Consider the following 12,421-nt stretch of genomic DNA (forward strand, 5'->3'; position numbering starts at 1 on the left):
GTTTCTCCACCCATCCAGATCCGACATGTGGGCACAGGGCCAATGATTATTGATTACCGTGAGCCCCATTGTCTTCTTCCCCAGGACAAAGGTCTGCCATACTGAATCTAAATGGAAGAGGATGCCAAAACCGGTTTGGCTCAATGGATAGAGCGTCGGCTTGGGGACTGAAGGGCCCCGGGTTCGATTCCGGTCAAGGGCATGTTCCTTGGTTTCGGGCATATCCCCAGTAGGGGGTTTGCAAGAGGCAGCTGATCGATGACTCTCTCTCATCGATGTTTCTAGCTCGCTATCTCTCTCCCTTCCTCTCTGTACAAAATCAATAAAATATATTTTTTAAAATAATAATAAATAAATAAATAAATAAATGCAAGAGGAGTTATCACTGTAGATTACAGAATTTACAGTCAAACACGTGTCACCCCTTGCCTGTATTAAAAGATGACTTACTATTAACCTTATGGCACCTGCACGTTACGCAGGGAAAGCTGGCGGAGCACGGTCCTGGCTGCGGCTTGTGTGTGATGGTGTAAATGGCAGCAGTTTTTCTTGTCTTCCCAAGGCCCTCCGAACTTCCTAAAGACATCAGGATGCTCTCCCCACATTTGCCCCTGCTGACCGCTGTTCTGATCATAATCAGTTGGGTGACGTGTGGAGCATTGGCCATCCTTCTCACCTACCTTTACTACGTGTTCAAGGTACCTCAGACCCGCAACGGCAGAGTGGCTGGGCTGGGTATCAGGCAGCCGTACGCTTTCCTGTGCGTGTTGTTAACAAGCACTCTGATTGCCGCTGCAGTGGTTTTATGTTGTACAACAGGCTGAAGTGTGAAGATTTTTAACATCTTTGTTACTTAAAATATATAGTTAACTGTAAAACTGAAATTATTAGTCTGAGTTGAGTTAGTTAAAAAAAAAAAATGGGGGGAGAGAAGGGGAAAGATATGATGTTTCAAATTGCTTCCTGCTCTTGCAAGTAATGTTATCTTCTACAAAACATATCACTAGACTTGCAGTAGTCGGCAAACGAAGGCTCTCGAGCCACATGGAAGTATGAGTTTAAAAAATGTGGCTCTCAAAAGAAATTTCAATCGTTGTACTGTTGATATTTGGCTCTGTGGACTAATGAGTTTGCCAACCACTGCCCTAGAGCGGTTTTTATTCACACACACACCCCTCTCAACAGGGGTTATATAATAGACAAAACAAAACGTTATGTCAGTAGGATCCAGCTTTCAGTCATGCTGGAATCTTGCATTCTGTTACCTATGTTGCTAAAGAATCAGAGGACAATGATAAAAATAATTTGGCTGATAATTCTACTGAGAAGTAACACTTTCAGGAAAGCTGCTAGCTTCGCAGGAAAATATACACTGCATACTTTCCACATTAGTCTTTTTAAAAAATATATATTAAAATATATATTTTAATATATATATTAATATATATTAAGTATATATATTAATATATATAAATATATTTTTTTATTGATTTTTTACAGAGAGGAAGGGAGAGGGATAGAGAGCTAGAAACGTCGATGAGAGAGAAACACCAACCAGCTGCCTCCTGCACACCCCCCACCGAGGATGTGCTCGCAACCAACGCACATGCCCCTGACCAGAATCTAACCTGGGACTCTTCAGTCCGCAGACTGACGCTCTACCACTGAGCCAAACCGGTTCCGGCTCCACATTAGTCTTAATGTAGAGATGGTTGACTCCAGAAAAGGTAATGTTTTTTTTTTTCTTTTTGTAAACCAAAGTTCATTTGCATCTGCTTTTAACACTAATACATGCAAATACATGCACATTACAGGTTATTTTCATCAGGAAAAAAACTATTTAGAACTACTCTGATTTATAAATATAATATTTTGAGTTTTTAATTGAATATTTTAAACAACTAACCCAATATGCAAAACTTTCTAAAATACTTACTAGTAAGCATGGGAAAGGACAGTGAGTGGAAAAGGGGTCATATATAATACTTTCAACAAAAAAGAATTTTAAAAAATACTTAAGCAAATCCAGTAAATTAAACTTACAAGACATCATCAGGTTCTTATAAACATTTCACCACCAAATATAATTGAGTTCAGATTTTCAAAGATTTGCAATATATAAAACGTGTTACACTTTATACTACACTGAATATAGTCAGATGTTTTATTCACAAGACACTTTTAAGTTGCTGCAGCAAGGCATTTAAACAGAGGCGCCTGAGCCTAAGAGTTGTAACAATATATTCTGGCCCCAACGTACTCTGGAAGTTTGTATTATTTTGTTTGTTTTTTAATCCATGGTAGCAAGCATGTGTAGTTATTATTTATCTTTCCTAAAAGAATAATTTTAAATTTAAATGTTTAAGTGAATGTTTAATCGTTCAGATTTTTTAAAATTTTAGATTACAGTGCTTCTCAATTTTGATATAAACAAAGTAAAATTAAATGACCATTTCTTTTTCCTAGATTGTTCATCTGCAAGCCAGTGTAACAAATTTTAAAAATAGCCAAACTGTGGTAAGTTTTATTTTCAAAACTCTACATCACTTGAATATGAAAGAACATGGGAAATTTTTAAAGTTTAGGTTGTTTTTTTTAATATTGGGATTTCACACTGTCTAAATGGTTTTATAAATTTAAGTAATTTTATAAAAAGTGAACCTAAAGGCCCGACTGGTGTGGCTCAGTGGTTGAGCATTGACCCATGAATCAGGAGATCATGGTTCTATTCCTGGTCAAGGGCGCATGCCCAGGTTGCAGGCTCAGTCCCCATTGAGGGGCATGCAGAAGGCAGCCAATCAATGATTCTCTCATCATTGATGTTTCTATCACTCTCTCCCTTTCCCTTCCTCTCAGAAATCAATAAAAATATTTTTTTTAAAAAAGTGAACCCAATGTGTCAAATTGGTTTGGCTAAGTTGGAAGAGCGTTGGCCTGGGGACTGAAAGGTCCCAGGCTCGATTCTGGTCAAGGGCATCTACCTTGGTTTCGGGCACATCCCCAGTTAGGGGGTGTGCAAGAAGCAGATGATAGATGTTTCTCTCTCATGGATGTATCAAACTCTCTATCCCTCCTCTCTTTTCATCTCTATAAAAGTCAATAAAATATATATTTTTTTAAAAAATGAACCTAGTGAATATTAAAATAGAGTTGGATTCTCTAAGTTTAATTTGTCAGTATCATTTTTGTTATTACAAACTATATTTTAAATTTTATTTTAACTAATTACTTAGACAATATATGCTCAACAGTGGAAATGGCAAGTCAAAGGAATAAAAGTTTTATCACTGATAACCTCTTCACCACGAGGTAATGTCAGTATTTTCTACCCATTTGGTGATAGACAGGTGCGTTTATTTATTTAGCTCTTGAGTCATTGAATGTGATTCTACATGAAATAAGCTTAAATTTTACTTCACTTCTTGATGTTTTTCCCCCGATTGCTCCACAGAATCCGAAACACTCTCGACGGAGCGACAAGAGATGCAATCAGCACAAGGAGGCGGCCCACCCGCCTCGCCTGTCGGCCAGCGAGGCGGAGGACAGCCTGCGCATGCACAGCACTGTGGCCACGCTGCTGGCTTGGGTCGTGCTGCTGTGCGTGCCCTCGCTCATCTACTGGCTCAAGAACCTGCGGTGTGTGCTGCTCGCTGGCCATCACGGGTGGGCTCACACGTAGTGACCTGCAGGGGCAGGAGGCCATGGAGCCCCTGGAACTTGAACTGTGAACTGTGGGGAAATACACTTCCCCAAAATCTGTCCCCCAAAGAGGAAAAGGCCACCTTCCACCTTCTTTGGTCTAGACATGGGAAAATGTGCTTTGCTTGGTTGCTTTAAGGCACTCATACTACTAGTGCTCCATGTATTTTTCAACCCATGGTCAGTTTCATGTTTTCTTAAATTTGGGGGGAAGAAAAATCCTTCCATTTAAAAATAACTAGAAATAATGGAAGAAGTGTGTATTTTTCTAACATGGCCCAAACATTGAACTAAAATAAATGGCCAACCGTTTTCCTAATGAAAACTAGCATTTGCTTTGCTGCCTTGATAAGTGCCCTACGTCAGTGGTCAGCAAACTCATTAGTCATCAGAGCCAAATACCAGCAGTACAATGATTGACATTTCTTTTGAGAGCCACATTATTTAAGCTGCTTCTAACGCCACTTCTTCAAAATAGACTCACCCAGGCCATAGTATTTTGTGGAAGAGCCACACTCAAGGGTCCAAAGAGCCGCATGTGGCTCGCGAGTCGCAGTTTGCCAACCACTGTGCTAGGTCAGTAAGAATCTGAAATGTCCTCTAAGATATTTCTAGAATATTTAGTTATTGATAAATTGTTTCAGGAAAATAGGCTACCTATCTAAGTAATCATTGAACCTCTACTCAATATAGTTTTCAGAAATTATATAAAACTTTTAGGTTATCTAAATATTGGAAATCTGCTTTTTAGTTGATAGAACCAAAATATGTGTGATAAGTTAAATCACAGGTTACCAGATGTTACCTCCTTCCTTCATCCTTCCTGTTAGTCAAAAATCAGATTTTTGTCCACATATTTGGGGAGAGTTATTAAAGGAGCACAAATTTATGATTCTGAAAGGCTACAGATATTTCACTGTCCATAAATGCAAGAGAGGAAAATTTGAATTTTAAAAAGATAAGGAACAATTACTTTATATAAACCTTTATTTCATCTTTCTTTTTAAGCAGCCTTAATGTATTTTCAGTAATTTGTTTTATAAAATTTTTATATACACTTTCAGGCATTTACTAATAAAAAGGAAGTGCGTTCATAATGAATATGTTTTTATCTCCTGTAGTAGTTTCTGAACATAATTCTCCATATAAAACTTGGGTATAAAGATGACCTAGAGCAAAAATTATTTATCAAAGATTTCGTGAGCTGCTGAGAGCTCTCTGCTTCTATTGTTACTTGGATGTTTGGAAATTTTTTGAAGTTGATTGACTCTGATCATGTGGGATGCTCAGGTGTGCCTTACTGATTTATGTTTTATTTTTTTTCTCTCTTTGATATAGGTATTACTTTAAACTTAATCCTGATCCGTGTAAACCTTTGGCATTTATCCTTATTCCAACTATCGCAATTCTTGGAAATACTTACAATGTTTCAATAAAATCAAGGTATGGTTGTTTAATTTTTCTTTTTTTCACATCTATTCCTGGCTTCATCACCCTTTCTTTTATAAAGTCTGGACCATGCTCTTCCTAATACTTGGACTATTTCTATAGGGAAAACTATAATAATAATTATGGTATAAATGCAAATAGAGTTTATATGAAAGTATATTTGTCTTCTTTTTTTAATATATTTTATTGATTTTTTACAGAGAGGAAGAGAGAGGGATAGAGAGCTAGAAACATCAATGAGAGAGAAACATTGACCAGCTGCCTCCTGCACACCCCCTACTGGGAATGTGCCCGCAACCAAGGTACATGCCCTTGACCGGAATCGTACCTGGGACCTTTCAGTCCACAGGCCGACTCTCTATCCACTGAGCCAAACCAGTTTCGGCTATATTTGTTTTCTTAATTATGGCTTTTACTTATTAGGATATAATAATGTGTTTTTTTTTCTTTAGAAAGTTAACCTTTAAAAGATAAGATGTCTAAGATTTATTTCCAAAAAATATGGGCGTGGAAGTGAATAGTAATATAGGTAAAGTAGCTTTGGCCATGACTTGATAATCATTGAAACTGGATACAGGAGGTTCATTGTGCCATTAATCTACTTGGGTCCATTTATGTTTAAAGTTCTGTAGTAAAACTTGACTTTTCATTGGCTGGAGGTTTGCTCTCAGAGCCCTTCCTGTTGATTCTGGCAGATATTCTAGAATCGGGCGGGCCTGGGATTTAATCTTGGCTCTGCTATCAAATAGCTCCATAATTCTTAGGCAAGTTTCTCAGCCCCTCTTATCCTCAGTGTTTCTGTTTGCAAAGTTAAAGGTCTTTCCTGATAGAGCAGACACTGCTTGTGCAAATGCTTCCCTGACTCATGATGGGTTTACATCATGAGAAGCCAGCTCACACAAATTGAAAAAACCGTCATCGGAAAATGCACTTAACACTCCCCCAGAGAAAGTTGGTGGTGGGCTAGAACTGCGGCTCCTGCTGCCGCCCAGCATTACAAGAGGGCTTTTTACCACCGACTGGCGGTCAGAAAAAGATCAGAATTCACATTGTAATTTCTGTTGAGTGCATATTACTTTTGCACCATCGACAAATCAAAAAAACTGTAACCCTAACCATCATAAGTCAGGGACTACCGTGTTTCCCCGAAAATAAGACATCCTCCGAAAATAAGACCTAGCGCATGGAAAAATAAAGACATCCCCTGAAAATAAGATCTAGCGCATCTTTGGGAGCAAAAATTAATATAAGACACTGTCTTATTTTCGAGGAAACAGGGTAGCAGTAATTCCTTTTAAAAATATTTAGTGTCTTATACGTTCCTTTTACGAATTGAGGACAGTTCCTTTTTTATTTGGTGGGGTCTTTTGCTATTTTAAGTGAGGTTAAATAGTTCAGAAGCTGAGTCTTAGTAAATATTATCGATTATTGTTGTTAGGATAGATTTCTGGAGATAGAATCACTGAATAAAAGTCCAGCTAGTATTTTTCTATTGTTAAAATTTAAAAGGTGAGCCGAAACCGGTTTGGCTCAGTGGATAGAGCGTCGGCCTGCAGACTGAAAGGCCCTGGGTTCGATACCTTGGTTGCGGGTGCATCTCCGGTGGGGAGTGTGCAGGAGGCAGCTGATCGATGATTCTCTCATCGATGTTTCTAACTCTCTATCCCTCTCTCTTCTTCTCTGTAAAAAATCAATAAAATATATATATTTTTTAAATCAATAAAATATATTTTTTAAAAATTAAAAGGTGAAACAAAACTAGTTACTTTATGGAAATATTTTTTTTTTATCTTTTCTAACCACAATACGGCCAGGATGGATCATTTTTTAAATTACGGACAGTGGAATTTTCATCATGTGAAAAACTGCTTCCTCTAAAAGCACGAGAACCCGTTCTCAGAACCACACCCATGGCCAGCATCCCGTGTGTTCGCTCCGGGCGGACATCATGTAATGTGTGTCTCTCTCTCCACAGTAAATTGTTGAAGACCACGTCCCAGTTCCCGCTTCCTCTGGCTATCGGCGTGATTGCCTTCGGGTCCACACACCTGTACAGGGTCCCCTGCTTTGTCTTCGTCCCGCTCACGCTCCACGCCCTGTGCAACTTCATGTGAGGGAGGACGCAGGCGGCGATGCGTATGGCCTTCGCCCCTGGGCTCCGAGGTCAGGGGGACCGCGCAGACCCGTCAGCGTGGACGAGACCCTTCGGAGAAGACGCGTCTATTTTTGCATCGCTGGGAACAGGAGACTCGTTTTGTAATGCCTGCGGGGCGTCGTGTTCTGTGGTGTGGCGTCTGCGCACCGGTCGCTGGTTTTTAATTGGTGAAAGGACAGGGCGGACGCGGGCCTGTCTGAGCATCAGCTGGTCCAGACCGGCCACGCAGGTCGGGATCGTGTGCTACACACTCAGAAAAGCGGGCGCATTCCGCTCCTTTCATCAGACTTCCTTCGGAGAAGTGGGTCACTTTGCAGCTGTGAGAAGTCCTCGGATGCGGGTGAAATTCACAGCCAGCCATGTGGTTTCTCCAAGATGAGGTGCCCCCAGAGAGGCTCTGGTCAGTCGTCAGCAGCTCCGGCGAATGGCACAGGTCTTTTCTTTTCTTCTGACATCTGTGGAAATGCACCTTTTTATCCTAAGGAGGCTCGCTTCCTTAGAAACCAGTGCGACACTGACGGATGGAGACGTAATTCACACTCAAAGCGGAATGAGATTTCCTTGTGACTTTTCAAAATGCAGATCTTAGTCTTTTTCTTAGTGTCTCGGAGGACACGATAGCAGGTCCGTGTTCCATCTGTTACCACTTGATTTATCAGTTCAGCCATTGACCATGGTTGCCAAAAGTGCCTCAGGTCATGAAGGAGTGTTAAAAGAACTCAACGTCAGTGGTCAGGAAAAACTCTAGGTTTGCACAGTTTTTCACTACCCGGGGGGAGAAGGGGAATTAGCATGATCAAGTGCAGAACCACCTTTGATGCATACAATTAAATATTAATGGAGTGACAGACAGACTGTGACCCCCTTAACAGCATAAGGATAAACAGTGTACCTGAATAAATTAGCTACTAGATTAAATAGGTGGAATATTAACTTGCCAAGGTGATTACTGTTTGATGGGTGAGAGAATAATATTTCTACTTCCTTTCAGACTTCAGCTCACTTGTAGCCAGGAGAGGAGGAGGAGGAAGTGGAGCTAGGTGTGTTTGCCTTAAGAAAGCCTAACCTCGGGCGGAGGGGTGCCGGCCAGTGGAGTCCTTCCTTTAGAGGGGTCTGCTGTAAACGCCCACAGCAGGTCCATCTAAAGGAAGTCCTTAGGGCTCGGTGATTTCCCTGCTGCACCCGTGAGCTGGCGTCCCTCCCAGGGCCCAGGAATGTTCTGGAGTCTGGCCCATCTGCCATTGCATCGGGACCCCTTACAGCCTCTCAGCTGCCACTGCCTGTCGAGGGTCACCCCATGTTCCTCCTGAACAGGGTCCCCCTTCTCTTCTCCGAGGTCCCTCAGGTCCTTGCCCTTTTGGCGACAGGTAACGAGGGTCTTGCTGTCTTTTCTGAGACACGTTTGGTCGGTTCCCTTGTCGTCTTTGTCAACGCCAGGCCTTGTGCTCCGAAGTCGTATTTGCTCTTACGCGGTCCACGGGAGGGCGGGGATAGCCTGACGGGCGCCGCGGTGGCCGTGCCAGGCTCTTACCGGGGAGAAGGAGCCAAAGGGATAAAACACGGAGCACGTCTGTGCCGCACCCGGCAGGAAGGAGAGTTTTGTAGGTTGTGCACTTGTCCCAGGGCCTGCCACGTATGTCTGTCCTAGTAATCTGTACTAATGAAAGGGTAATGTGCTAATCAGACTGGGAGACCTTCCGGACTGAGCCCTGGCTGCGAAGGACGAGGCAGGCCGCCAAGGCTGGGAGGGCGGAGCCTCCCTGTGGGCAGCATTGATCGCAGAGCCCAGGCCTGGTGGTCAGGGCCTCCCTCTGCGGGTCATCAAGTCCTAAAGTCTTTTACTCCAACAAGATATTTCATTTTAGAACAACAAAACGGATTCTAATTAAACTTTTATTATTTTTTAAATATATTTTATTGATTTTTTCACAGAGAGGAAGAGAGAGGGATAGAGAGTTAGAAACATCAATGAGAGAGAATCATCTATCAGCTGCCTCTTGCACACCCCCTACTGGGGATGTGCCCGCAACCAAGGTACATGCCCTTGACCAGAATCAAACCTAGGACCTTTCAGTCCACAGGCCGACGCTCTATCCACTGAGCCAAACCGGTCCCGGCTCTAATTAAACATTTTAGAAACAGCAGTTGGTTGGGTCTTTAGCCATTATATGCATCAATCCATGCACATTTTCCAAAAGAAAAAAAAATTGTTTTACATTTTGACAGGGTCTTCACCAAGTCTTAGTGCACTTTGAATCCGAACGCCCGCCAGAGGCGAGTCGGTAGCTCTGCGGTGTGCAGCATCGGTCTGGCACTGAGGGAAGGACGTGCTTCTGTGTCAGTCGCACGTTGTTTCTGTCGTGCGTGCAGCCATGTTCTCAGCGCACAGCTCCCTCAGGGATGCTGCTGAAGCTGAGACGGCCTGTTGGTAGTCAGGGACCATCCACTTCACCAGACCCCTGGGCTCTGGCGTTACAGCCTTTGTATTGGGAACTTGCTGAGTTTTGAAGAAGGTTTTGCTTATAAAAAATCACTGTTGTGGGCCTGTTGTTGATACTGGGGGCACCTGGAGACGGGCAGGAAAACCACTCAGCACTCTGTGTGTCTGAGCCGCCCCGGGTGTGACTGCTCTCACAGTCTAGAGCTGATGACACCAGATAAATCATGGGAGCTCTTTTTCATGCCGGAAATTAAACAAGTTCTGCTAACTCTTTTCTATCAGAATGAAAATATTTAAAACCGTGGTCCTAGAAAAAAATCATTTGGGCCTGGTTAACATTGATTTATTTATTTTTGTTTATTTATTTATTTATTTTTAGTCTCTTCAGTATATATAAATTATGTCAATCCATCTCTTTTTTCATATTTTGGTCAGATAAGTTTAGATATATAGTGGAAACCTTTTCTTGATTGGACCCCACTATGATATCTACATGACTATACCGTAAGGAAAAAGCAAGAACAACAGTAGGCCTAGAGAGTGTTAATCACACAGACCGTACTATCTGGTGTGTTCATTATCAAGTTCTATACTTACCTCTTCAGAGTTTCCACTGTCTGGGTAGTTTATTTCTCCTCACTGCTCATTAGCACTTCCTACCGAAGGTGGTCAAGAGAAATAAAAGAAGGTGAAGCTCAACTTTCAGTTCCCGAAAGCTGTGGGGAAAATGGGGAAAACACAAAGATTATGAGTCAAACTAAGGCTGTTGATTCTTAAATCCCAGATAATATATTTGGCCTATATTTTCATCTTAGGTATTGCGTCTACATTAGTGTAATGTCTTGCTTTACTGTGAGGTTGAGTGCAAAAACTTCCATTTGCAATTTTAGTAAATTAAAATCGGTTGGGAAATTTTAAAAAAATGAGTCAGGACCTCCTATGACTAGGCATTTGTTGGCTGCTTTTCCTCACCAGTGCTGTAGATTTGTATCATAGGAAACAAGGTGCCTTGTAAAGCCGGGTGGGGTGTCCATTTGGAGAGCATGGAGCTCCCCAGGATAAAGGAAGCCACAAAAGCCTCTTCAAATTATGAAAATAGACCCTGACACTAAACTTTGGTAAATAGATGTAGAAGATAACTTTATAGAATATTAAGATGACTGGGAGCTAAACGTTATCCCAGTCTTGTTAAATAAAGGACATCTCAGATTCTTTAGTGAGCTTTCTTTTTTATACACTAGAGACCCAGTGCATGAAATTCGGGCACTTAGGGTCCTTAGAGGCTCCTGTCTACTAGCCGGGGCCTCCCTGCTGCCGGCTGGGGTCTTCCTTCGATCCACACTGCCCCCTGGTGATCAGTGTGCATCATAGCAAGCAATTGAATTCTCCTTTGGTCAAACTTCCAAGGGGACACTTTGCATACAAGGCTTCTATATATATAGATATTACTGATCATTCTTCAGCAACCCAAGGAAATAGGAAGTCTGAGCTGCTCACGTTCTTCATTGTTAAGGAAAGGATGATAGAAAAGCCAGAACAGCACTCCGAATAAGTTGCAACAGATGCTCCATAGTTCACTGTTATTGAGAATAGATGATGAATACAGAAGACAGAATGTCGTATATTCATAACGGAGTTTTAAGAATGTAACAAAATTTGGACATAGAATAGACGGCTATTTCATTAATAGTATAAATACAGGCAAGGACAAAAAAGTAGGCTTACAGTTGTTCGTATGGAGATCAATAATAATAATGTAAGAATAAACTGTGCTTCTCATACTTACAACTGTAAAAACCTACTCTTGCCTACTCCTGTATAATAGTACACCTGAATTGGTAACATGCTTCCAAAGTTAGGTGATAGTCTAAGCTACATCTTGATTACATTGCCAATGGCTGCACATTTTTAAATCAAGTACAGTACTGACTAAAAGCATTCAGTGTGTTTTGCTTCTAAAAAATGACTATTTTGAAATACCAAGTAACCAGTTAGTTTCTGATGACTTCATATAGAAGTTTATATATATGAGTCAGAATTTTCCTGCACTGATTCTGTACATTGTAACTTTGAACACTTATAGGAAAAGTGTTGTTGTATTTTGATTAGTTGAGTAAATTTGCTTGCATATTTGAGTCCTAATCTTAGTTTAGGAAGTCTAAAAATAGCCTTTTTTCCAAAGTTCGTAGACTGTGTTGTTGTTTTTTTAATGTTAACTTGGTTTTTAGTATTTGTACGTAACGTTACTAGTAAAAGATTTATAAACAAAGAATTTAACTATTAACTGTTCAGAAGCCTAAATGATAGGCATACTTTATATTTCATGTTTCACTGGTTTTGTTTCAGATTGAACTTTTTACATCTCTTTTTAAAGAAAAAGACACATTTGAATTTTTTTTTAGCATCAACCTCTACATTGGAAAATATAACTGTATTCATCTGGCTAGCAAAACACACTTAGCCACCAAAGCTAAGGGAAAATGTAATATACCTCCAGATATCTGTGCCAATGAACTTTTCTTAGCATATTGGGATTAAAGCAAAAATAATCTTTTCTGTGTTTTTCATTTAGGACTTACATTAAATATGTAAATCCTCAAAACTTATACCCATACGAGAATTTGTGTTTGAGAATACAGAAAGCATATAGGGTAGTTGTGTTCTATCTCATCTGATTT

The 12,421-nt window shown here is 40.8% G+C and overlaps 1 protein-coding gene and 2 long non-coding RNA genes across 7 annotated transcripts in view; 2 read left to right on the forward strand and 1 right to left on the reverse strand.

Annotated features, from left to right (window-relative positions):
- The window catches only part of PGAP1 (post-GPI attachment to proteins inositol deacylase 1), a 65,167-nt gene that overhangs the window by 40,150 nt on the left and 12,596 nt on the right, over window positions 1-12,421 (forward strand). For 4 of the 5 annotated variants that reach the window (XM_036420812.2, XM_036420815.2, XM_045575685.1 and 1 more), the window contains 5 exons: window positions 563-698; window positions 2,467-2,517; window positions 3,452-3,636; window positions 5,038-5,142; window positions 7,124-8,039. In XM_036420812.2, the coding sequence (XP_036276705.1) occupies window positions 563-698; window positions 2,467-2,517; window positions 3,452-3,636; window positions 5,038-5,142; window positions 7,124-7,262 (616 nt within the window). In that variant the 3' untranslated portion in view covers window positions 7,263-8,039. Of the gene's footprint in view, window positions 1-562; window positions 699-2,466; window positions 2,518-3,451; window positions 3,637-5,037; window positions 5,143-7,123; window positions 8,040-9,448; window positions 9,452-12,421 lie in introns of those variants that run through there. The other variant, XM_036420813.2, reaches the window with a different exon arrangement.
- LOC118709054 lies at window positions 3,736-4,342 on the forward strand. Its single transcript, XR_004984820.2, has 2 exons — window positions 3,736-4,060; window positions 4,276-4,342. It is a non-coding gene; the product is annotated as an uncharacterized LOC118709054 (long non-coding RNA).
- LOC123651671 lies at window positions 8,242-10,017 on the reverse strand. The gene is made up of 2 exons (XR_006740547.1): window positions 9,433-10,017; window positions 8,242-9,193 (listed from the first exon to the last, which is right to left on the reverse strand). It is a non-coding gene; the product is annotated as an uncharacterized LOC123651671 (long non-coding RNA).

Source organism: Pipistrellus kuhlii, unplaced genomic scaffold (assembly GCF_014108245.1).
Source record: "Pipistrellus kuhlii isolate mPipKuh1 unplaced genomic scaffold, mPipKuh1.p scaffold_m20_p_7, whole genome shotgun sequence".
Taxonomy (NCBI): Eukaryota; Metazoa; Chordata; class Mammalia; order Chiroptera; family Vespertilionidae; genus Pipistrellus; species Pipistrellus kuhlii.